Raw genomic sequence first — 27,867 nt, 5'->3', positions numbered from 1 at the left:
TTTTCATGAAAATGGTGGAAAATGGAGCGGTAGTCTTGCAAATGAAAGTTAAGTCACGGTATACACAAACTAAACCTAATTACCTATTTGCTCTGGCTGCTGGGATTTTTCGATGAGTTGATTGGTCAAAAATGTAATTTAAATGTACCAAAGTCAATAATAAATATGGCGGAAATATCGTCCACGAGTCGAGCGGATAATTTTTGGGAAATGACACTTGCTACTTTTGCTGCGATTAAGATGCAGACCCCGTGCCGCCATTAATCTTTCGAGGCCTAACACTACAAAGACCAACAGATGGAGATACAAATCATGCAGATACAAATGACGACTTGGATACGGATACTGACTAAGAATACATGTGTATACTTAAGAGCATCGAAAACGCTTTCTTCATTCCCTTTACTGTTTTTCCTTTATTTTTAAACGTATTAAGTACATTCTTTTTCGACGAGTCACCGTTATATTTAAATTTCATGTATATATTTAAAGGTCTAAATATATTAGAAAAGCTGAAATTCCATTCTAATTCGAAAAATATACGAATAGAAAAGGTGAATAGGCCAATAGGACAGACTTTACGGTTTAAACACTTTTCTAAATATATATTGTACATTTTGTAAGTTTGACAAGACTTTTAATAATAAAATTACATTTCAAGATTTCATCTGGGCTAATAAATTCGGGAATGAAAATTAACACACGACTGTTATAATTTTTTGTGGCAAACATTTTTCACGTACACGTCGTAAATTTGGTGCTACGTTTCGAGTGCCGTCCCTAACACATACAACAACACGATTGAATATACATACATATGTATACACATATTTATTAAATATATATACAATATTTAGATATATATATACAGCTCGACTTCTGGAATTGGACATGGGTTTTTGGGTTGAGTTCGGGTAAGTGCAACTGGTTTATTTGGCGCTCGACAAAGCGACATCGAAACTTTCGCCAGTCGAAAAAGTTTCTGCTACGTATTCCAGCTTGCAACTGCAGATGCTCTTCTTCTTTTAGCCAAACCCCCCTTGGCCAACGCCCCTGAACGGGGTTCCAATTGGAGCGTCCCTCTGGCTGTGGCAGCTTTAATTGGAGTCCGACTGGGCATTTAATTGGACTGTGATTTGTGGTGCGCATCGCAAACGTATCAATAACATGCTGCAAATGTTTAAAAAGCAAAAACTATACACACCAAAAAAGATACCCCGATGGAAGATAACTAGTTCGAAATGGAGATACTCTCATTTGTGACTGAAGTGTGCAGTAGAAGCAGTGCAGAAGTAGCAGAGGAATTATCGCAACTTATTAACGAAAGAACTGAAACAGTAATGAGCAGTTTTTCGAAGTGAATTTCAAACTTTCATAGCTTTTTGGCATTTTAAAGACAACTGATATTCGGACATAAAATGTATAGGATACACATATACATATATTTATTTCATATAGGCAATATTTTCATATTGATAGCAATTTATGCTAGTCTTTCTCAATTCGATATATCATTATGTGATATATGATATGCCGCTCTACCCTTTTGCTGAGAGGTATTGAAATAAAGGGCAGCCCAGGTAAAAATTATGCGGGCGGCTGTCGATATTGGGGTGGAGCTGTTTTGGTCCTTTCGTAGTTTTATGTAACTCGCTTTGCGGTTCGACCACACAAACCGCAACGGTAGCTCAACCAGAAGAACCTGCCAACTCCAACTCCACACATATTGTGCACACAATACCCGTGCGATTGGCGAAAGCATTCTGGGTTTGTCAGGATTTCCCGCAAGACGCGGCTAAATTGTGCTGACTTCAAATCGGATACCAATTAATTCGCTGGCATGCCACGAAAATTAATAATATTGCGGTGGGTTTTCTTGGCCCTTGCGGCAGCAGCCAGAAATCATGAGTGTTGAGACAATTAGGGGGTAATACAAACAATTAGAAGAAGGTTTGTAGCTAATTATTACACTCAATAATAAATCGAAGTTTTCTTTTTAGATGTTTTGACATTTCATATTGTTATTTAGATCAACGAGAAGTCATAAAAGTGGAATAGTGTCAATGATACATTTAAGAGTTAAGTGAAGTTTAGTTATATACATAATAATCAAATTCAAACTTAAAAACTTTTTTGATATAATACAACTCTTTAAGTTTGAGCCAATTTTCAAAAAAAGATTGAATTCGTTTTTTGAGATAATGACTTTATCAAACAGCTAGATATCAGTTCCCGCGCGCATCAATATTACATTTGAATTAATTGCGCGGCTGTTAACGTTTGTTACCTTCAGCCCCATTTATTTGCCACATTTCCCCCCACATTTCAGCCATTGGCTTTGTGTGCTTTTGATTGAGAGACTTGCGGTTGTTCTTGTGAGCAGAAGGGCCCCCTGAGGGTTAAGGGGGCTGCGAGGGGTTAATACTGGTGAGCCTGCGGCACATGCACAGTGCACCTCGCCAAAGATTAAATCATATTTAGCACAATGAGCCAGGAGCCCTGGGATGAATGAGGCCTGAGATTGTTTCAATATTTGCCAGTCGTTTATTTTGCGCTAATTTAAAACTAACATTATAAATATTGATGGGGTTTGAGACCCTGCCACGCCCCTTAACCTAATCGCCATGCGAAAGGGAAAGCGAAAAGTGTGGCATGCCCCCTGTGGCCTTTACAACGCCAACGGGTTCACTGACTGGTTTTAATAAGCATGCACTGAAAGAAATTCAGCCGCTGAGCTCTATGGTTTTTGCTTTGGTAGCAAAATATGTAGCACGAGATATTTAAGAGATCTTTACGGTTTTAATGACAACTTTAGAGAGGAAAATTTGTGTGTTTACTTTTACCGCTCATTAATATAATAATCAATGCGCTACCTTTTAATTTTTGTACCACTCTTCAAGATCGACATTTTGCTTATCATTGAACTCTTGGAGATTTATTTATTCGATTCTATATTATATAGAATGTAATGAAGCGTTCACCATATAAAGAATATATATTCATTAAAAATTATCATTATCAGCTGAGGGCTGTTAAATAGTCGACGCACTTTACATAGCGTTCTTTATTAGTTTCTATGCTTTTCTTTTGGAAGAGATTGATACCTAGTTTTAAGTTTGTACTTATTATGGAATTTTCATTTTATTTCTTGCAGTGTGGTTAAACGTCTTGCAGGCTGGCAAACATTTGCCGTGCGCTTAGTTAACGGCCTGCCACAGGTACGCGTACCGGTTGCCCAACATGGTTGAGTGCCCCTGACGCGGAGCGGCGCGAATTAAGCGCAAACAAACAGGAGGCAGCCACGCCTACTACCCCCTCCACTCCCACTCCCACTCCCACCCCCAAACACCCACGCCCATGGATTCCCAAAGGCCCATCAAATACACGCGTGCCGAGCACCTGAAAATCAGCGTTGTCGGCTTTCTAGTCGGAAAAGTAGCCAAACTAGAGTAGTGAGTTGTGGTTATGGTCTTGGAGGTTTGCAGTGCTAATGAACTAAAATACATGGGACTTAACTTTTTTATAAATTTCTTAAATGGTAAATGTGTACAATATTTTTGAAAGGTTGTCACTAATTTCACCTAAAAGTCATAACTCATTTGTAACTATAACCGCTACAAATGATAACCGCTTAAGGTTGATGAAACTTAAATTTGGCTATGGCTATTTATTTCAGCTTTGAAAATAGCCAGAAATAGCCTTGGAAAATATTCGTAAGTCCGCTGGAAAACAGGAGCAGAAGCTGAGGAGCGTTCGTGAGTCCCTCAGCAATTGGTTTGCCGCTTTTGCTATCATTTTCAACAACTGTTGCAAAGAATCAAGAGGATTACCCCTATGTCTAAGGACTAACTAACTGGCACACTCGATAAGAATATTACCCAGCACTTGAAGTTACTCTAGTTATGCTTTGCATTGCCCGTTTTGAAAGTGAATTCTACACCGAAAAATTACAAATTATATCAAGGGGGAAAAGTATAAGAATCTCTGAATATTAGCAAGCTTTCTTACAATTAAAAACCTAATGGGCTCATCCTTAAAATTCAGTCTGAAAAGGGCTTAAGAATTGAAGATTTTGGGCATACCCCATGGCGATACCCATTGACCTATTTAAACAGTTGAGGCTTGAAAAGCATGAAGCCATGATTCGTGAGTGGCCAAAGGAGTCCAAACAGCAGCCCAGTTCGCTTTCCTTTCCTTTTGCCATTTCCCATTTTTAGAGCCCCCTTTCACTTGTTTCACCCCCTGGGCACCATTTTCCTGCGTGGGCGCGAGTTGCGATGATTGATGACAATGTTGGGAGTCGCTTATCCCGGCCTTTCACTTCTCACTTCTCACCCCTCGCCACTAGCCCTCCATCAGTGCACTGAGAAAAACAGCAATCTCATTTTTTAAATGATTTATATTCAATAATAATGGCAAGCCAACATTAAAATATTCATAATGTGCGAACATAGAAATTATGTGTCTTTAGAGAAATATTACATTCTTACTAAATAGCTAATAGAGAAAAATAGTTGGTTTAAATTGTATTAATTTTAAGGAAATCAGGTTGCCATCATTTTGTTTTAATGCCATCTAAAACATCATACAACTTTTTTTTCCGTGCATCTGAACCATTACGTTTTGGGGCACACCTGCTAAGTTTCGTTATGACTGTTGTTGTTGTTATTCCTTTTACTTTTCTGATTTGTATGGATTTCCGACTTCCCCTCTTTTCGCGTGGGCTTACCATATTTCTTTCTAATGTTTATTTCATTTTGGTTATGCCCCTGTCTTTTTGGTTTCAGATTCGGCGGGAGAAACATATGTAAAATTCATAAAGCAGCGGCCAACTTTTCCCTTTTCGAGCCAGCGACTTCCCTCTTAATTCTCGTTCCCCCCCCCTTTGATACGTGGCTTGGGACATCAGGCAAACATTTTGGCCATTGCCAAGGCAAACGCAAACACAAACACAAATACAAACGCAAACACGAACGGGAGAAGAAATGCTTTCTCGGCCGGACTTTGTCTTTTTAGGTTTTCTTTGTTATATTTTTGCAGGCAGTCACTTGTGTGTCCAGCATCCCAGTTGCCTCTCGCTTGCTTTTGTTGCACGCAAGGCTACACTTAGAGAAACCGCACGAACTGGTCACTCTTAGACTTCTAACGCCTATATTTGGACATAATATTGATATTCGACGCATTTCTGCAGACTAATGTTAATTTGCTTAAAATGGTAAGAAAATCTAATGGATTGATGCACACTGTATATAAAAGTTTAAAATTAGTACCATTTGTATGTATATGGAATAACATTGCTTTAATACATATGTAACATTCAGATTGTGTTCTTTAAAACTGTTTTTTAGATCTAAGATAAATAATACTTTGAGGGACATTGTTTCACAGTGAAAATGACAGGATAAGCGGCTAGAAAGTTGAGAAAGAACCGCAATTGATGGACTTCACTTATGCTGCCTAACAAATTTGGAGCTGTAGCGGTCAGCACTTTTTCTTAGCTTCATAGAAAAATGTGAAAAATCATTTAAAACTTTAAAGTATAAACTCATTTATTTTTAAAAGCATAGCGAACCCTTTTTTCTCCATATAATAAGGATATCTTGTTCATTTTTTATATTTCGATGATGTCTTAAATCCATAAAGTTACTCGGTCTAAAGATTACATTTTTTAAATGGCTTTACAAAATACAATCTACTTTAAATATGACGCATAAAATGAATAATTTTTTTTGGAAATTCATATCTTTAGATTTATGTTATGAGCTGAAATACAGATTTACTTTTCAATGGTCCGAACATAGTTATTTAGATTTAGTTACTTTTCTTGCGATAATACAATCATAACTTCTGCCTATTTTGTAGGCACTGAATGCATGAAAGAGATCGGTTATACATGTAATTTTCACATTCAAATGCATTTTTCGACTTTAATTAGTTAACTAAAATTAGTTTTCAATCTATCCAACAAACTTGGTGTGAAGAAGGATTGTCTACCCGACCAAGCGACTCGGTATCCTTAAAGAGGTTTTCAGCTGCCGTTCTGTGGGCGGGTGTCCAGCTAATGTACTCCTATTGCTGGCTGGTGGGGAAATCCCCGGCCATTTTCTCGGGAAGAACCCGTGTCCTTGTCGCTGTTATGCACAAATGTTTGTCTTTAAATTAAGCTTCATTTCGGCAACTTTATGCGGCCTGTCCCTGTTTTTCAGTCCCTTCCGCCCAAATTCTACGTGCCTCGCTGCCACTTCATTTTCCGTGGAAAAGCGGGAAAAGTGGTAAAAGTGGGGGAGACGGGGGCGTGACGGTGGTAGTGGGCGGATGAAAACGAGAAATTCATTTTTCAAGTTGTAGACCGGCCTGGTCGGATGCTGCTGCACGTTGAGACTTTTACTTGTTAACGGGGTCATAAATCATGCGTGAAAATATCGAACGGAAAACAGATTTTCCTGCTCTGTACCGCCCGTCGCGACCCACCCTATTCCACCCTTCAGTCCACCAGCTCACCAGCAAACAATGAAGAGCGGCTCAAGCTGATGCAACGACGCTTTTTGGCCAATACGCAAACCGTGTCCGAGTTTTAAACTTCTCAAAAGACTTCTCAAAGAGAAGACAAGAAAAAACTCACTAGCACACGCACAGAAAAGGGGAATAAATCCATCCTTAAAAAACCATATCCTGAACCCTTTTCGGTCTGCGTATGCGTGCTAATAATCGATTGTTTGTTTGTTTTTAATTTCTTTGGGGCCGAACTTTGACTGCTCACGTAGGACACCAACTCAATGGCAATCCTCGGTCCTTGAATCCCGAGTTCCGAGTCCAGAGTCCAGAGTCCCGAGTCCTGAAACCTAAATCCCGATCCCAAACTCTTTGGCTAATGTGCAGCTGCTTCCGCTTTTTGGCCCATTCATCGTTTTTCTATTTGTCATTTTTGATACTTTGTATTTTGGAATGGGTATGCTCCAAATGTGAAATTTGAGAGCTACTACTGCAAAACATATCCTACAGAATAAACGCAGTTTCAGGAAACTATTGCAAGACATCATTTTATTTGAAATGTTCAATAAACTAACAAGACATTTAGAGCATGAGCTGTGAACTCATTTGAAGGGCTTATGGGTAAAGCCGTTTTTAAGAGGTATTTAAAACCGAGTCGGAGTTATCAAAAATTCCCAGTCCTCTTTTTGCTGTTGATTTCGTTGTTTTCTTTTAGTAAGCTCTGCTTTTTTTTTTAGCATCGCAAAGCTGATTTTATAACGATTTTCTTTTCAATAGCTGGGTATAAAAAAATAAGTTCGAAGCCCCCTAAAAACCTGAACCACTCACGTGGTTTTGTGCACTGCGTGGCTTTCAGTCGTTCCTTTGGTCCTGCCCCCCTGCCCCCCTGCCCACCGACCCTTGCATCTTGTTTTGTTGCTACCTGTGCTGAGTTTTTAATGAAAATCACATCAAATCGATATGCACAGGACGAGACCCTTTAAGCCATCAGCGGAGAGCCCCTCGCAGCCTGGCCATCGCGCTAAACTTAAAACGCTCCACAAAACGCAGCTCAGGCCAGAGTCCTTTTCCTGTTTGCCAGAGGCGTTGGCACAGGGGATCGGTCAAGGACCCTGCAAATAGGCGATAATAATGCCCTTGTGTAAAACGAATTTGATTGAAGTATAGCGGCATCTTTCATATCTTTCGTAATATAATCTTATTTAATATTTATGTTTTTGTAAAAGTGGCCTCTTGTTTCAATGCAATGATTTGTTGAACGATTTTTTATAAGTAAAACTCATAAGTTATCCTTGGAACGTGTTTGCTAAACATACTTTTTACACAGAACTTATTATATTATAAGTCTTATTAAGCTAAGAAATATTTTAACAAATAATAAATAGCCTCATGGTTTTAATATTTGTTTGCTTTAAGTATATATTTTACTAATAAAATATACATTAAAATTTGAATTAAATGCCTTGTGACTTTTCTCGTTAGTTTTTGCCCATGTCAATTTTTTTACGCCGCCAATATTTTAATTTATAAGTGTTATTTTAAAGGGGAATCACGGACAATTTGCGTCATTCGAAAACGTTGCTAATTTAGCACATTTTATCGCCTACACCTCTGAATCCTGGAAATGCTTTCAGACTCTTCAATATGCACCGGTGTATTTTCAACAAAGTGGATTAGAATGGTCCTTATGAGCAGGCATGTCCAAGACAGAGGTCCTTCCAGGGGAGGACTTTCAGAGGGTTCCCGTCTGCCCGGGTTCCCGGAGCGAGAGACAGCAGTTAGATGAATGACCATCGATGACTAGATGGAGCATGGAGCATGGAGCATTGAGTGAGAAGAGGGGAGCATGGAGCCACAGTAAACTGCGGTTAAGGTGCAAAGAGTCCAGAGAGAAAGAGACAGGCAGATCGAAGGGTCGAAAGGCTTGGGGGGAGGCGAAGGGGGAGGGCATGGGTATTAGCCCAATGCATTTCATATTTTTCTGTTACGATGGTAAAACCACCGCAAAAGCTCAATGGCCAAACGATGGCCCAAAGCAAAATCACAGCCAAAGCCCACAACCAAATGAACCATCACCTTTTTGGGGTTTGCCGGGACTTTTATGCCGTTCGGTCTGGAAAAAGCCTTTTATACATTCGTACAACTATTTTTCGATATGGTTTTTAATACCTTTCCAAATGGAATTAAGGTCGTACGGGTATATTTGCTAATTCAAAGGGCTACCGAAGGAAATTTCAAGAGGCAATATCTATAAATTCGTGTACAACCTGAGCTACACAAACATACTAAATAATTTAAAAGATATTTCGGCTCTAAATAATCCATAATTAATTAGTGAACAATAAAATTAATAATTGAAAAATGAAAATTTCATTCAAGTCTTGCTTAAGTTAGTGCATTCAAACCTTAATGACGTAATTTAGCTCCCCTGTTGGAAACATTGTTCCGTTGGAATTTATTTTATATATTTGATTTTCGACTCGCTTGTGTCTTCTTTTAATTTTTTTTTTAGGATACTACTACTATATTTTGGTTTGTTGAAGATTTTTTCCTATTTGTTTGTATGGTTGACCACAGATTTGGGCGGAGAACAGCAGCCACTGACAAATTCTAATTGAACTCCGGTGCAATTGGCAGGGAAAAGTGGGGAGCAGCGGGGGGAGTGTATGGGGCACATACTGGGGGAGTTGGGGATCTCGTTTGAAAGGCGCTTAGCAAGCCGAGACAAGGCAGAACAAAAATGTTTAGTTACAGTCGAATGACGGTCGCCCTCTACCCTCCCTGGAGTTTTGGCAACTGTCAAAATACAGATGCTGGCCAGGGGCGCGCCAAAGGGGAGGCCACCACCCCCCATGGCCTGAAGGGGGGACTTTTAAAGGGGGGTGGTTGAAACAAACAGACACCGCAGACGTGAGACGAACCGATGATGCCGACACAGTCGTATACACACGGGTTAAGCCCCTGGTCATTCGTTGATTGCCACACTATCTCTCTCGTTCCCTCGATCCTTGTGGCATGCAACCAATTAGGTGACCCTGTATGACACTCGCCCACCTCCCAGCACCTCCCACCTTGCCACGCACCTTACCACCCATCAGCGAAAATGCAAACTTTTTCATTCCCCTTATCTGGATGGTATTCTGGTTTTGAAGTTGGGCTAAAAAACGGAAGTAAGGGGATATTTAATTGTATTTCATAGCTATGTTATAATTAAAAAGCTGAAAAACATTTTTGGATTATATATAGAACCCATGATCCTTTAACAAGCACGTGCATATAATGAAAAGAAAACAAAGCCAACAAAATTCGATAAACTCTTAATAAATAGGGAATGAAGAGATCGATTGTATTATTGAATGTACAAATACCACCCATGTTTCCATATTTAACCAATTTTTCACGGCTTAGTTATGTTCAAACACATTGACTAATATTCAATACAATAAACTAAAATTGTTTTAACCAACACAATAATTATTGAATTATTGTGGCATAGTGTATTAAATACGTGCTGTATTTTGCGTATTTACACTGCACATTGGGCGAAAACGACTACTTTTTGGGCAAAAAACGTATTACATTTTAGGGTAAACTTTCATCGTAATTGTCCTTATTGGTGGAAACTATATCGCTTTTATATTAGTATATTTTTAAATGGAAAATATAGGTCCAGGTATGTAGAAATGAGTTGTTATGTTGTTATTCAATGCTTTTTATTTCATTTTATTGGGGAATTAAACCTAAATACTGTTGTGTTGCGTGGACTTAAATAAGTGCGTGTTGCCACACATATAGTATATAGATTTTTCGATATTTTACATTATTTTAATAGAATTTTATTATTACATAAATTTATAATTAATTTGCTTGCCACAAAATCGTCATTTTATCCCACTGTGCGCTGCATCTGCATCCTTCAGTTTCTATCTCAGGCTGGCCAGAGTTGAACGCACAATTGCGGTGGCCAGTCGGCTTGCCACTCACTTACTCCCACACACAGGCAGTAATAATGATACTGATGCACTCGAACTTCGCTGGAAAACTGGCAGAAATATGATAAATAATATATGAGATATTATTTACTTTATTTCTAAGCCTACAATATGAAATAGTGTTATCTCCGTATGTTAAAGGTGATAATTTGTAAGCGAAGTGTACATTAATAAATGGCTGCACTTTTTGGAATAAATATACTTCTCTCAGTGTTACTGTGTTGCCAGCAGATGCTGCCCTCTGCATGTTGCAGATGGAGTTGCAGCAGCAGCAGCTGCAGCTGCAGTTGTTGCTGCGATTGTTGCTGCAGCTGTGCGCCTAATGAGTAGGGGCGGCCATGCGGCACGTAGCATCCATCGGTGGCAACATCGGGCAAATAATCAGCATATGTCCGCCGGAAGTGCACCTGCCCATTAACTCCCAAACTTCCCCGACTTCCCTGACCCAACGCCACTCTCCAGTGCCGAAAATGAAGGAAAAGTCGCAGGACTATGTTGATGAGTGCAAGAAACTTAGCAATATATTAGTAAAAATTATACTTATGTGCAAATTAATTAAATTATCAACTTTATGTATACTGATAGTGAATAATTGAGTTTCTAACACTTTAACAAATACCGAGGCAGAGATAGTCAGCCAGTTCAAAAACCACGGCCCCCAAAATTCCAGGTGACAGTTCCCTTTGGGCCAAAGTTCACATGTCCTCTGCAAGTGAGTGAAGCAAATCACAGAATGAAGCGAAAAAAAAAAAATGAAAACCAAGATGGCACACGCACACTGTGTGTGCGTATATGTGGGGGAGTGTGTGTAAATACGTCAACAATTTTGTGCAAAGAAGGATTTCAATTTCCTTTAAGCGGAAGCGCGCTGTCAGTTTCGCATTTTGCGCCACAAATCATCAACTCTATCTGGCCCTCTGTCGCTGGCCATGGACTCTCCACCAGATACCATACTACCATACCATATAGATTGCAACAACACTGCATTTTCGAGGGGGCGTGGCTGGAGCAACAGCTACACATCATCCATCCATCCATCTAACAATAAGCGTCCAGCAACAGCAACAGCAACAGCAACAGCTACTACTTCAGGCCAAGAAGCGGAGGAACGGAGCGAAGCCATCCATCTAGTCAGCCATCAGTCAGTTCGGGGCAGTTTTTGCATCGCAAGTGGGGCCACACTGCCCGGAAATGTGAGCTTCGAAGCTGTGCATCTGCATTCTTCGGAGAATTGCCATTGTGTTCTTTAACAAAATGATTCGCATCTGCATTCTTTAGAGAATTAAATTAAATTATTTGCCTATTTTTTGGGACGTACTACAAGGGGACCAACACCGAGTCACGTTTGTAAATTTCAAATTAACCGATACACACAAATTTTTACTTTTATTCTAAAGTGCAGCATTCAGCTAATTCGGCATTATTTTGTGGTTAATGCCGCTAAATCCAACTTACTCGAGATTCACCCATAATATTGAATATAATGAAAGCAGACGAGTGTGGTTCATATGCATGCATCATCTGAATATTTTTCTCTGTGTAGTTCTGTTTGCACTGGCCTTCGTCTAAGGGGGCGGGGGCACGGCGGTAGGCGGACCAGGGCCGGGTGAATTTATAGCAAAATGTCAACAGTTGCCGCGTAAATATGTAAAATTGTTTGTAAATAGCAATTTCGTTTTTGAGCCCGCCACGTCGTCGATGCCGAAAAGCAAACGATGTGCCGCAATCGATGTGGAGGAGAGCAAACTTAATTTACCTTCAATTATGCGAGAGGTGTTAGAAGGCCCGTTGATGAATTTATAGGGCTTGTTGATTCCTGCCGGAAGTCAAGCGCACTTTATTGGCTTCGATTCGAGTGTTAATCCAGGCACAATTAACTAACTTATTTTCGTTCATCGATGCAACAATGCATTTTAAGGTATATGTACATAGGTATGTTGGTACAAAGGGTCGTATGCGTATTCTCAAGCGCATTGCTCATACGCAGGGGTGCCATAACTTCTTGCATATCATTGAACATTTTTAAAAAATAAGACTCCGTGTGCTTAGGCAATAAGTGAAATTTATTACGTTTGTCGTCAAGGATGTATGGCATTCAGGGCGACTGGAATGGACATGGCTGGCTGGACAATTCGCTCACTATCCATTTCCAATTCGCGTCCCAAGAGGCCCGCCTGCCCAATAGCGACGTCTATCGGCTGCCAGTGATGGTAGCTTTCGATCCTTGAGGTCAATGGAAATGTGCTGCACACGGTGGTCAAGCTGGAGTTTCGGTTTAAGTCCTCGATGTGCTCCTCCAGCTCGAAGTCCTTGCTGCTCGTGGTGACCTCGCCGCGGTGCTTATTCACATCCTGCGGCTGCAACTGCTGCTTCACATCCATTGTGCTTGAACGATTTGAATTTTGCTGAAATTTTTATCCAAAAATCATGCCCAATCGGAGTTCAAAAGTAAACTGGATTTCCCCTGCCGTTTATTGACAACTAATGCTAATGGAAATGATATGTGCTATGTCTACAATAAGTCTACAATATTTGGTTTTAAGCATCGCCATATATCCTTTGTTATGTTTACCTAGTTTTGTAATCAGTAGAGAAGTAATTTACCTTTTGATATACCGATCAATACCGATTGAGGTAAACTCTCCTCTCATAAGAAGTTGAACTCTCAGCACTTTAAAGTCCTTTACATTTTTCCAACGGAAGGGAATCTGAAGAAGAAAGTCGTAAACTGCGTAAGGGGAGACTGCAGCAGCAAATCGCATTTGCATGCGGCTGACCATGAAGGAACCGCCTCCAGCTTTCCCTCGACTTCCCTAATTTCCGTCTCCTTATCACCCCTGTTCACCCCCCCTGTCAACTGCCAAATGCCACGCCCACTGACTAAACCGCCCCGCCCCCGGGTCAGCAACCTTGATGGCTGGCAGTGCGTTAATTGATTGTTCGGTTGGCCCATCATTATCGGCAGAGGGAAAGTCCACTCGACTTTGGAGCTGGCACATATGCCAGAACGCAGGACGCAGAACGCAGGACGAAGGACGAAGAACGAAGGAACACAGAGGGTTAAGGCTGACCAGTGGTCATGCTGATGACGCTGATGGACGGCAGTCGGTGGGTTAAGGGAGTGACATGGGAAAAGGCCAAAACAAGCAGTGTTGACAAGAAAATTGCTTCGATTTGGGAAACCCAACAGTGGGTATTTGGCATAAACCAAACCTAACACATTTTTTTTAAATTCTGAGCAGAGAGTTTATTTAAATACCTTCTTCTATATCCATTGATGTGCGCTTCTTTAGAAAATTTGTATGTAAAGTAAAGCGAAAGCTTACAGATAAATGATGTTAATTTCTAATGATTAATTTATTGGCCATGAAACATGTGTTTGGACAATTAGCTAAACAAAACTATGCTTCTTTGAGTATTGCTCTGTTTAAAAAGTGCTTTGGATTCAATAGAATAGAATAGAAAGAGAATAAAATGGAAATGAATTTTGGTTTCTGTTTTTTTGGGCACTCGGAACGCACTTGTACATGCCCGCAAATGATTCGATTTTATCGATACTTCGATATCGTTTCGCTTTCCCTGGTGCGACAGAGAGGAGTGGCGGGAGTGACAGGGAGAGATAGATGTGGTATCGGCATTGATTGTCCATCCGGTTCATTGCAATCGCTGCAATTTAAGCTGGCAAACTTTTTGGCTCACTTCGCTCCACTTCCTGCGCTCCTTTTCGCCCTTTTTGTTTTTGGCCTACATAGAACACGGATATGAAACGCCGACTCTATCTATCGCTCCATCTCTTTTGCCATCTACACTGGGAAAAATAGGCGTGCAATAGTAGGATACATTTCTGTGACCTACAACTTTTTCTTAGGGCAAACAATATTTATCTGAAGATGCAAGAATATAATAGTTGCATTATATCAAATGAATCTTAAATGCCGCTAAAAATCCAATTTACCTACTGATCTTTATCCGTGTTGTTCGTTTCTACTAGATCGTTCATTCCACACTTAAATTTAAAAGGCATACATTGCCGACATTTGTCTTAAAACAGACTTATTGTAAGTGTTTCCATGTCCGTCTCGCTTTAACCAATGCAGCCATCTCAGTCTCACCGCAGGGGAACTTTTTTAATACGCAACACGAGTGACCCGCTTGCGGACAATTGGAATTGTAACTTTTGATTAAATTCGTTGCAATGGCAACCGGGTGAAAAATCGAAGGGAACGGTTGTGAAGCGGGAACGGGTAGAGAAGGTAGAACGGGTAAAATGGGTGGTATGGGTGGTATGGGTGGTATGGGTGGTATAGGTGGCATTGGGGTGGACCGGGTAAAAATAGGGGTGTACCGGAAGAAGAACCGGGAACGCTTGTGTTCAAGGCAAGCCAAAGGATAAACTTTTTGCGCTGGTTTTTCAATTGCATTTGATTACCTTGTTGCGTGGGCGGACACTCCGCGTGTTGCTCTCTCTCTCTCTCTCTCTCTCTGTCTCTCTCTTTCCCTCCGTTCACCTTCATCTCTTTCGTGCGCCTTCGTCTCTCTCTTTCTTTTCAATAAACTCAGATCCGTAACGCCCACTTTCGAGAGTTGTTTGTCCGCCACTTGCGAAATCAATTCGAAAAGTATGCGAGCCCATTGTAAATATCCGTCCATCCCTTATTATTTCCATTTCGATTTCCATTTTTATTATTATGATATTTATACGTACATCTATCTAGCGCTTAATGTTTGCCCGGCACACTTGCAGAAAACATAGAAATTCTATAAAACCAATTTCGCACGATATGCGATATTATGTGTATATAGTGTGTGCTGTATTCCGCTCTGATCCAAGCAAACATACAAATGGACACGGACACAGATGCAAATATTTGCATTGAAAATGTACAAAACACTCACAGTCGCGGTCAACAAAATAGGTATTTATATATAACTGATCGAATTAATGATTGTTTAATTAATTACAAAATTAAGACTCCTCTTGATATGATGCATTTAATATTAGACAATTTCTTTTTCTCATCCTTAGAACTTGTATACAATGTATTGAGCACCACCGTAGGCCCACCCACTCCTAGATAGAATGGAACATTTTGTTTTTGCATTGGCCTCAAGCTAAATAAATATGTTTTTCCAAATTACAACAAAAGAAGCGAAATAACCATTGTTGATGCACCATAACAAACAGTTCAAGGAGGAAAAGGCAAGGGGCAAATAAATACATTTTGCATTTAAGTGCACATTGAAATTATTTAAATCAAAATATAGCGATGGCTTAACATGAAAGCTAGTACTTAATTTTGAATTTAGAATTGTTGCCCACCTATTGTCAGTATATTTCATGTTTAACACACTTTGTTCAAATCCCGAAAGTCTCATCATTTTTGATAATATTTCCTGCGGCTCAGCTCAGCTCGGCATTTGCCATTTGTTTTTTGATCAATTAATATTGGAATTTATGGGGAATTATTTCTTACAAAACATAGATGAGAGAGAGGTGAGTGAAAGGGATCCTAAGGAAAGTTTGATGGACACTGAGGGGAAGATAATAAAAAGAATTCTCATAAATTTTATGTTGGTTCGACAATCAAAAATCTAGTGACTTTACCTCTGTTCAAAATGTGTGAGGAAAATATTTACTCTGAAGGAGTTTCAACCTTCCCATGAACTGCTTTTTAATGCCCCGCCTTCCCTCGCTTCCATCGCTTGTTTCACTTTGTGCTCACTTTTTGCAATTAGGCGAAAAATTCAAATTCAAATCAATAGACAAGGAAAACTTTTGCTGCAGCACGTCGTCACAGCAGAGGGGCATATGGAATACATATAGGGTTGCAGGACCAAGAAGGACTCAAACCAGACCACACCACACCACACCACACCAGACCAGACCAGGCCAATTGGCCAATGCCAGCGGCTCCGTACGTGTTCGGCCAAAATAATGCCGGTACACGTCAAGAAAATGGCTTGAATAAATTATGGATCACGGCTGTGCTTTCACAATTACTTTCATAAGTTTCATAATCCAACTATTTTTTAGCATCACAAAGCATCACGTAATAAGCTTGAATTATTACTAGTAGCATAAAAACATACTAAGAGACATTTAGGGATGGAAAACACTCAAAAACATTGATTAGTGATGAAAGCTACACATGTTTTTGTTATGTAGTACTTTTTCCAACTCTTAGGGAATCGATATTCAAATACTCTATAAGTAATATTCCTTCTAATCAATTCATTATCAATGCATGATGTAAATACATCTTTGTGAGTACCAATGGCTGGTTGTATATTTTAAGTGTACTGTTCCGTTTAAGGATCCGGGTCCTCGGCCTGCGAAAATTTGGGGGTATATGTATATGGGGGTATGGGCATTCTCCCCAAGGAGCCGCTGCAACAAGCGAAGATGCTGAAAGGACAGGCAGGATCTGGAGCTGATTCCGAGGACTGGGGCTGACGTTGGGGCTAATGTGATTTCGTACGTTCAATTTGTGAATTGCCTGGAACACACGTACAGTGGCGGAGGACTCGGGGGGTTTTGCAGCTTCAGGGATCGGGGGTCCTGGGACAACGCCATATGCATAACTACGTGGCATGTGCATTTTGCTGGCTTTTCTTTTCTTCTCTCCATCTTTGTTCCTTTCTTTTTTGGCGGCAGCTTGCTCATTGTCGTGCAACAATTTAACATACAACGTGGGGCAAGTGATTTGGATATCCGACTTTGGGAATACCCAGTGAATTATTACAAAAAGCGAGTGCAGCTATCTTAAATGCTTAAATCAGGAATGTGTTTCTTTTGCATGCATCCTGACTGCAAAATGAATTTGATGTATGTACATATCTTATACATATAGTTAACACAACTCAAATTAATTGTAAGTTCTCCTAAAAAAAAGGAACTGGGCTGGCAGTAATTGTATCGAAAGAGCCAAAAGACTGTCATACGCCGCAACATTTTTCCAGGGTGTCAGGATGAGCGAACTGTGCGGGAATAATGCTGTCAGCAACATGATTACCTACAGCGAACGAAGGAGTGGCAAGATCCGGGGGCGAAAGAGAGGCTAGACGGATGACTCGGCCTGCAATCTGCAGTTGAATGCAATTCGTGGCGAGGAGTTCAGTTGGAGTTCTCAGCTCCCAGCTCCCTGCTCTCAGTTCCCAGTTTCCAGTTCCCAGTTCAGAAATCGCATTCCGATGCCAGCTGGAGTTGGGCTGCATTAAATGTAAGGCACTGTGCCAGACACACACATTGCCGAAAGAGACGACAATATACATACATAGGTGGAGAAAGAGACGGGAAGATGGGCCACGGACTGCGGCAGAGACATTTTGCATTAAAATTAAGGCAAATTTATAATGAGCCAAAATTGTCGTTGCGATGCAATCGCCGCAATATATAATAAATGGCGCATATAGGATAATACATACATATATCTGTATCTGTGTACATATATATCAGCATATATGAGTGTATGCATATGAAATATATGTGGGCCTGGACGTGACTCCTGACTCCTCATGACTCATGACTCATGACTCCTGTCTCCGTATCCTGGCTGGTTTCCTTGTCCTGCTCCCGAGCCCATTATTGGGTTAAATTATAATTTGTTCATTTAAATGATTACAACGGCAGGGGGCAAGCAGGCCTCGTATGAATGTGTGCACTTGCAACTATAAAAATGTAGTGTCCTTTTTTATTACCACCAAGGAAATGGTTTGCTTAACGTTATAGATGTTTTACTCAAATCGCATTTATTATTGGATTGTAAATTGTTGTTTGAAGATTTGGTTTTATTTCTTGTAAGTCAGTCTTAACAAAGTTATCAAGTGAATGAACTGCCAAACGATATTGAATAGTTTCTATAATAATCCATTTTTGCTGAATAATGGTTACAAAGAGATATAGCTAGTTACTGTTTGTTTTCATTTATAAATTCGTAAAAGTCGATAAAAAGTCGATAGAACGGACTCTAAATTACTTAAAATAATTGGATATTTGAAATGTATTTATATGGCTTTACTGGAAAATTGCCATTTCTGCCAGGAGTGCAAGACATCTAAACTTTAGGGAGCATAGAAATAGCCCACATCTTGTGCAAAGCGAAAATGACATTCTCGGCTACATGAAAGAAAATGGAAGTTAATGTCTTAGGGGAATGCAAGATTTTACTGGAAAATAAGCACGTGTTTTTTTTTTGTTTTTTTTTTTTTTGTTTTGTTTTAAGGAATGCAACCATTTGTGGCACCTGGTCATTAGGGAGCATGTGTGTGCGCATCCGACTGACACAACTGAAATTTAAAGTGCAACATCAATCACTGGTGCAAACGGGGACAAGACTTCTTCTCTTCTCGCCTTTTGGCAAGGAGCATTTATGCCTTGGCTAGGCCCAGAATATATATCCTGGCTTCCTGTTGCTCAACACTTCAGATGATCCCCCCGCAAAAGTCCCAACTCGAATTGTAATGACGCAACAATTTAAAGTTTGTCGTTGATGCTGCAAAACTCGGTGCTAATGGCGTCAGCGTCAACGTCTCTCAACTCATCTTTGAGCCCCCCCCCTCTCTCCGCCGCCCCTGCCCTATTTCGTCCTCAGGAACCAGGACCCAATCCTGTCGTCCTGATCCTGTCCTGCCATCTTGTTTTTGTTGTTGTTGATGGCGGCGATTATTTGCGCCATGAACACATGGAAGCAGCTGCAAAAGGTGGCGTCCTGCATCCTGTAATCCTCCTCCATCGACGTCCGCATTTTTAACCCCCACCCCCTTCCCCACCCCTTCCCCTCATCCAGCTGCATCATGGTTCCAACCTTCGGCCAGGTTGTCCAGGCGGAAAGACACTGCTATACATTCAAATGTCCTTTGATATAATTCTTCATTATATACTTTAACTCGAATTAAAAGAATAAGATAAAATTCCATTATTCAAATGTCTCAGATTCGATTATCACTCTAAGCTAAATGCCGAAATAATCAATGTCCAATGTTGAAACAATACAATTTCTACGTTCAAACGACAATTTCACTGTCAATCGCGATAAGAATTAGTTTAATTGCTAGTTTCTCTCAGTGGATTAGCGACTCCGTGTGCAGCAATTCAAACTTTAAGCTGTCGACGAGGCAAAGTCGAGCACTGCAACTGCAGACAGTGCGAGCGAGAAAGAGAGAAAGACAGAAAGAGACAGATAGAGCTAGACACTTGGCAATACAAATTGAAATACTTCTTCCTCAGCTTCTTGTATAGCTATACATATACCTATATCTATCTCCGTCTCTTTCGCAGTGAGTTTGACTGTTGCTCTGCAGGATGTATTAATATAAATGAATTATTCGGATGAAGCAGTATACGGTATACGGTAGTATTCCCCTCGTCTCTCTGATAGATATTATGATGGATACGCCTTAACGATGCTGAGGACGACATCGGCGACAGGATGAGGGGGGCGGGAAAAAGGATGGAGAATGAAGGATGCGGAAGGACGATGCAGTTTGTCTCCAAAAAGTTGGACAAACTTCATGACCACACAGAAAGGAGGGCGCATTATGGCCACGAAAACCTCAAACCTGACATTCGCAACGGAGTCTGAAAGTCAGCTAAGAGTACATGAAGAAATCACTGGAGGCCTGCGTCAGGATCTAGTAATTGAAATGAGCAATGGCATACATACATATGTATGTATGTATGTACATACCATAGGTGTGTAGGTGGCATTGACCGATGGCAACTGTACTAGTTTTTAGTTGGTTATAAACCAAGTACAAACCTTATGGGCACACGTCCTGACCCGGAAATTCGAATTTCCATAGCCTCCCGTTCGAGTTTTCGGTGTTGCAACCGATTTTGGCCATGGCCCTGAGGAGGTAGGTGCATTTAAGACAAGTATATTTATACGACTGTGCGGCCCCGGGACACACAACGCACACAGCTTAGCACACGAGGATCTGCTTCCAAGGATCTGCGTATGTTGCTGCTGTGCTCGAAACTTATTGTCGTCGCATGGCACATTGAGAATGCGCCCGGGGCAAGTTCGCCCGTCCAGTGCACTGGCAGCTAATGATATAATGAGCTAATCAATACAATTAATTAGCATTATCTGCATCTTGAACGGAGCTGTGGCAAAGGGCAAACGGCGACGTGGAGTGGATTGGAATTGGAATGCAGTAGAACTGAGCGAGGTGACCCCAAAAATTCCGCAACTGAATCCCAATTTGACTGACTACTTGAACGGCCGAGCCACGGGTAACTTTATACCCGCACACTTGCAGAAATGAAGGTGCTACGATATCCTGTTTAAACTTTAAGAGCATGCTTTTGGACATTAGTTCACTAAGCACACATTCACTAAGTAACGGCGAATGAAATAACCTTAAATAAGATCTATGAAATAAATTAAAGTTCAGTTGAAAATCTGAGGTATGTGGTGCTACTCGCAAGTAATTTATCAAGACTTTAACTTTAACTTTAACTGGTTAACAAAATCATTCAAAAAGGTATATGAAAACAATTACACTCCACAGCACCATAAGCTTTTCATGTAAATATGGGTAAAGTAAGGTAAGTTTTTCGGCTCTTGTTCCTTCCACATTTTGTTCTTGGTGTAGAGGAGGGAGGGGTGCATAAGAAGGGGTCACTCGGGGCACCTTCCAGGGTTGGTTGGGGGGTGGAGGTTTCATTCCGTACTCCGGTTCCTGTGGTGCCCGCTGCTGCGTAAAAAGTGGGCTAAATGTCGTTGGCAGTCGACTGGCAGCACAGCTGGGATCTCCACCCAATGCCATTCCCATTCTCGTTCCCATTCTCGTTCCCATTCTCAGTCCCATTCTCAATCCCAATCCCAATCCCAAACCCAAGGCAACTTGAGCGCCGTGAAGCGCTCAACGAAATGGTCCAATTGCCGGGCAAGTGGACCAAAAGTGCCGACGTCGCCTGTTGGATCTGTGTCTACTTTCTGTCTCCCATTTGCCCCTTTACTCGGACCACCCACCCACCATTTCCGACTTTATATATTCAGCTACCATATCCGGCTCGTTCACACCTTGGCTTTGGTCCTCTACTTAAACTTAAGCTGTGAAGGATTTATAGCAAGTACAGCCACTGTTCATCAATAAGCATATATATATATAGCATACGATTGACTCTCCGTTTTTGCGCCAACAAATGTGATAAGTTGATTACAAGTAAGCCAAACATAACTTAATTACGTTCAGAAATTATAAATGCTTTATAGCTAGATCCGTAAAAAATAAATTCATTTTGCAAGCTGATGTATTTCAAGCTAAAAACTTTGTAATTGGCACACGTTTCGTCAATGGAAGTGCAACACTTTTCACATTTTAATAAGCTAAATTTTCATTTGTTCTTCGGTGTTTGAAAGTCATATTGAAAACAACCCGATCAATGGCGAGAAGTCCCTAAGCCCCCAAACAATTTACGCACATTTGCCAATTAATTATGGCACGAAATTTGATTTCGTTTTGCAATTAGAATGCAATTCCATTTTTATCAACGGATATGCGAACCACGATAATTTATGATGGAAAAACAATTAAATTTATTCAACCCAAATGTGCTGTAATGAACGTGGGTCAGCCAAACGAGCTATATCGTTGGATAGTTAGTTGTATATATTATTGATAACAATAACAAATAACTTAAGCAGCTTTTTGCGGTTGCAATTCCGCAATTGGGGCTTTTTGTTAAATGTTTCTTTTTTTTTTTTATTCGTTTTTTTTGTTGTTGTTGTTGTTTTTGTATATTTGGGAGGAGTTGCACAAATATGTAAGCATAATGTAACTACAATGCACGGGAGCGTGGAGCAGAATGCGAGACAATACAAAATGGTTGGGCCAAAAATTCTAAACAAAATTGTGGCCACTAACCGAAATTGAATTTGTTGCACTCCACCATTCTCCATTTTCCACTTTCCACCCATTTTCCGGGTCCGCTTTTATTGTTGCATGTCATAAATGATGCTGCTAAAGAGTCAAAAATAATCCGCTTTTGTGTGCATATCACAATCAAATGCTAACCACCAAAACGCACGGCTTTACGATATACTCCCCCCCACAATAAAAAATTCAAAATAAAAAAGGACGAAATAAAAGGTCCTCACAGTTGGCTTATCTGCGACAGGGAGGATGATAGTTTAGGGATGGCTCCCAAAGGATTCAGAGTGGCATAGCTCCCTAAAAAACGGTACCTGGTAAAGCCGCATCAAGTGCAATCTACTCATAGACCTGAGAAATCAGGGAAAATTAATTTTCCAAGCGCTTGAGATGGGACTTCAGAAGGAGTTTGGAGTTTGGTAAGACTGCCAATCAAATAAAGCAGGAGCCGCTAAACAATCTTTGTATTTCTAACTTACAATTTGTAGAAATGCTAAGCATTTAGTTTTCTGACAAGCTGTTGAATGTTTTATGCTGCTATGTAATTTTCCAGTTTTAATGTAGCTGAGACGATTTTCGATTTTCTTATATCCACACCAAGCAAAGCAGATCACTAACAAAAATTGCAACTCTCTGACATATTTTACCAAAAATGTTCCCCAAATTTACTTAAGATGGGGGCGTGGCAGAGTGTTGAGGCAGGGAGTTGTGGCAGGGGGTTGGGGCAGGGGCCATGTGCGGATCATGAGGACGTTACAAACAACATGACGCAGCATACCAGCAACGAAAGTTACAACAACAGCAGGCACATCAAACGCTGCAAGAACTGGAACGCTCATACACACGCAAACAAACACAATACTTAAGTACGGGCACACACACAGTTGCATGACCCCGTGGCACGATGGGAGATTGTACCAATTTTGTTGCCCAAATTCCATTTTTAATGCTGCAAGCCAGAAACTTCAAGAGATGGCGCCACTAAAAAGATATTACCTCTGCTCTGGAGATTTTAATATTAGCCCAAAAAAACCCGTCTTATTTCAAATAATGAATGGATATTTGATACAATATATTTTTTCGTGTTCTTTACTTAAGTTAATAATAACTTTGGGAATTTTCTTTGGAAAAATTAGGCGTGTTTAGATTACTTTCTAAAATTCTAAATAAGAATAGTTTAATCTAGAATTAGGTTCCGTGTCAGCATAATCATATAATTATTTAATATTTTTTTAAAAACTAAACTGTTTAGCCCAGAGTACAAGGGCAGGATCTATACAAATGTCCGGTAGATAGCGCTGGACCAGGCATCATACACACAAAAATATATTATGTAATAATAAAATATTGTATAATAAAAATAGAGTTACTCTGCGAGTAACGGGTATAAAATTGTGTTCCAAACACCGTAAACACAATTACACAATAACACCTTAAACACAATTCAAATCACAATTAAATTACGCCTAATATTATTTTAAGTCGTAAGACTATCCAAATTTTTTTCACTGCACTCCAAAGTTGAGGCTTCAAATTCGAAGCCTAAGAAAACGCAACAACAGCTAGGAAACAAAAACGAAGAAAAGTAGGAGAAGAAATCAACAGTAACACATACTCACCACAAACACACTCACACACATGCCGCCATGCGCATACGTATACACACACACAAATTAAAAATGCAGATTCCTATTGCAACATTCGGAAGTGCTTGAAAAATTGTTGTTGCCACTGCCGCTGCATCATTCCCAGTCATCGTTATTGCCAGCTCCATTCCCCATCGTCCTCGTATACCACCTCCTCGGTCTATATGGTATATCCCCATAGCTTCCTGCTGTTCCTGCTTCGGTTTAAAAAGCCTCACAGAGCTCCCTCACCCTCATTGTTTGCCGCCCTTCTCTATTCTGCCAGCCCATCCTTCTCCAAATCTCCATCTCCACGTCTTCTGTGCTTCATTCGGTTGTTTTGAATTCTCTGAATGGGGTACCCAGAAATTCGGGAATATCCTTTAACTAAAATCTAATACCAGGTTTAAAATTCATAAAATTCTATAATAGGCATTTGCAAAAGATAATTGGTATTGTAACGAATAAAACAATGATAATCACTAAAAAAAAAACATATTATTTGTTTGCATGTCAAGAAAATATATAACACAATTTTAGAGGATGATGTGTGTATGCGCCGATGTACATATCTGTGAAATATACCACTAAAACTATTGCCTAAAATATTTGCAGAACACAATCTTCTAAGAGTGTTAGAAACTTCGTTTACTTTCGAGGCGGGCCGCACTTTTGGTTTTCTCCTTTTTGTGTTCAGCAATAGCATCAAAATTGCAAAGAAAAGCCAGCAAACAGTCAGTAAAATATTGTAGCTGGCAGCTGCGCGAGGGCTCCAAAAGAGGAAAAACGCAGAGGACTGGGGCTAGTTTTGTATGAAAAGCGAGCGTAACAAAACAATGAAAACATCGTCGTCATCACAATCATCGCCATGCGGTGTTTTCTTGCCATTTGTTTCCCGAAACTCTTTCACTCACTCCTCTGGCTATCTCTCTTCCTCGCTTTAGCACGCATAAGACCAACAAAATGAAAGCGCAACAACAACAATAACGGCTAGAACATCCGAGTGAAACGTGGCCAACAAAAAGTACAAATAACCCACAGAGGAGGCGGTAATCCAGAGTCCAGCGTCCAGAGACGAACTTTGAAATATCCTTAAAAACAAAGAAACGATGCAAATCGATAAGCCATTTACTCAAAAAACTAAACTAAAGACTAAACTCAAATGTGTGATCAAATCTTGACCCATTTATTTATTTTTGGCGCCCAACATGGGGCCCTCATTGATCATATGCTCCTGTTGTACTAGGTATATAGCAATTCGTGTTGGATCTATTGTCCTTATTTACAAGCCAGAAAACTGAAAAAGTTCTTCAAGAAATATTAATATTCGATGGCTTGTTGTCTGTAGCTAAGGATCTTGGCACCAGATAAGCTTCTTATGTAGCAACTGGTCGTGTAAAGTGTGTTACTTTAATAGCTGAACTAATAGAAAAGCATGAGACAGTGTCCTCTAAGATTTTACCAGGAATATAGTCAGTAAACTGGTTCTTAACAAACACAGACAAAAAAATCCTGATAGCCAAAGGAGCAAGTGGTGCTTGCAGATTATCATCGGTTGATACTACACCCGGAATTAGGGAAACTGAAATTTCAGATCTGAAATTCACCAGCCATCGGGTGGGCCGGAGTTGAGGCCTTATACTGCCATCCTGCCGGGCCCATCTTCTTTATTTTAGCCAAACCCAGTTACCAAAGTCTGGTGCTGCTCCATGGGCTTGCATCGAGTTGACCCCCTTCCCTCTTATGGTGGTGCATGTGTGCATTGTCTTTGATGTTTGTTGTACGTTCGGCTTCATCTTCAGCTGCAGTTACAGCTCTGCACTCGCACTCGCATTCGCATTCTCGCACTCGTAGCGGTAGTCGTACTATATCTGTGCCACGTCTAGGTCTAATGTTTCAAGCGTCAGCAGCAGGAGTACTGCACAAAATACAACACACAAGAAAAAAGTGCACAGGGGGGAAAAGAACAAAAGCCATGGCCAGACAATTAACCAGCCATCAGTCATTTGGTTTTCCGCATGGCACGCATCAGGGAAGGTTGGTTAAGCCCCAGTTTCCCAGTACCATCCCAGGCAGAAGGCAGTGGGTGGTAAGGAATGATAGTCCCGAGGTGGTAATCCTACGCTTAGGACAAAAAATATCAACGAAAATGGTACAAAAGCAGGTCATATCGCTTACAAGCGACTAAGAAACATACTAGAGTTTGCATGGAAATGCTTATTTTCATACTTTAGTTGAGTTGAAAATGGTAAACGTAGAGAGATAATTTGGCATTAAACACACCTGGCACCTGATTGTGTGATTTTCAAATTCAATAAAACGAACAAAATAAATAAATAAGCAGCATTTCCAAAGCAGATGACTCTAAGAATTAGTTGCCATGCTTCCTCTTAAGTGTAAAGCTTTCAATTGACACTCCAATATAATAAACAAGTAAGTCAAGTAAAACTGCTTTCTTTGCGGGATCTAATGATTTTCATATGCACACGCCAGTGAAGATAGATATGTATGTATATACTTGTATGGGTATGTAATGGCATATATGTGTGTGTATTCGCGCCTTTGACTGCACAAAACTTCGCATTGAATTTTGAGAAAATTTCAAACATATTTAAAAGATGGCGCATAAATTATGTGCAGACATATTGGCCAAGTGCAAGACAAGGCTTGAATCCTGCCCGAGTTCGAGTTTCCACACTTTTCCTCCCAGCCTCACCACCCACTTGGTGTGTATGTAGAAATTTATGGCCACCATAAATTGCATATTTCCCTTTTATTGACTTAATTAATTTCACAAATAAAATTGTGAAATACAAAGAAGGCCAGAAATAAGAATTTGAAATTGCCAATATTGATTAGAGTACAATTTTACGACGGCGACATTGGAGTTTTATTGATTGATTTAATTAGGAAAAGATGTCTGAAATAAATACGCATTTTTGTATATACCTTTTTAGTTATTACTTGAACTTTTTGAAAGTTAGAAGCAGTAAATTGCAATAAATTTTACGAAATATAAATTGTTTACTTAACCTCAAACCACTAAAAGTAGATGCAAAATATTATCTAGATTAATGTTTAAAGCTTGATATACTTTATATATATTCATGCTACGGTTTTTAGCACCTGCACTTTGAAAAGTCCGTACCAGCGATTTTCTCTCATTTTCCCACATCTCAAACTGGGAAATTAGACCACAACTGACAGGCGGCCATCAAACAAATAGGCCCGAAATCGAAATAATCAACTGCAGTGGATTGCAGGCCTTCGAGGGATATTCAGGCAGTGGAGAAGGGCTGTATCAGTCAGAGGAGAGAGCTCCTGGCCAATCCTTTGGGCTGACAGACAACATGTAAATTCCATTATATGTCAGAAATGGAAATTAATTTCGGTTGCATACCAAAACACATATATGCGAGGATTTTTATGTTTTCATTACCGAGTCGAATCTCCAAAGGGGAATCATGCGCCAGTAGTGAGAAAGTGAAATGAGCTGTCAGCGGATAAGGGGTGGTGGGTGATGGGTAGTTGGTAGTCGGTAGTGAGAGTAGTAAGAGTAGTGAGTGCTTTAGGATGTGAAGGAGGCTGACCCCTGGCCAGGCCAATGCTAATTTGAATTGCCTGGTGCATGGTCCTTTGGCGCATGTCGTTGACTCCTTGCGGCAACTAAATCAAGTGCTGCACGTGGCAGATGCACTGGGCCACCCCTCCCTTTCATCTTTCTCCAGTTCTCCTTTCTTTTCCGCCCCTTTTCCCGCCTTATGCTTCGCAATGCTTGTCCTCCTTCTTTGCTCTCTGTCTGGAGCGAGGTTGATGCTCTGTTATCGCAGTTTGGGCACACTGAGATGAAAATTATAGCGCGTTGGTAACACTGCATTAAA

The 27,867-nt window shown here is 40.4% G+C and overlaps 2 protein-coding genes across 2 annotated transcripts; both read right to left on the bottom strand.

Moving 5' to 3' along the window:
• Positions 1 to 12,529: 12,529 nt before the first annotated feature.
• On the bottom strand, positions 12,530 to 12,970 carry LOC120456010. The gene has a single exon (XM_039642566.1). It carries the CDS (start codon positions 12,863 to 12,865, stop codon positions 12,563 to 12,565), a length of 303 nt encoding a protein of 100 aa, XP_039498500.1. The 5' UTR covers positions 12,866 to 12,970; the 3' UTR covers positions 12,530 to 12,562.
• Positions 12,971 to 18,957: 5,987 nt separating this feature from the next.
• On the bottom strand, positions 18,958 to 19,228 carry LOC120457180. The gene is given in 2 exon segments (XM_039644476.1): positions 18,958 to 19,066; positions 19,068 to 19,228. Coding segments are annotated over 2 exon segments (270 nt in total).
• Positions 19,229 to 27,867: the final 8,639 nt, after the last annotated feature.

The sequence above is a fragment of the Drosophila santomea genome, chromosome X (genome assembly GCF_016746245.2).
Source record: "Drosophila santomea strain STO CAGO 1482 chromosome X, Prin_Dsan_1.1, whole genome shotgun sequence".
NCBI lineage: Eukaryota > Metazoa > Arthropoda > Insecta > Diptera > Drosophilidae > Drosophila > Drosophila santomea.
The sequence above is the reverse complement of the archived record's forward strand: the minus strand, read 5'-3'. Positions and strand labels throughout refer to the sequence as shown.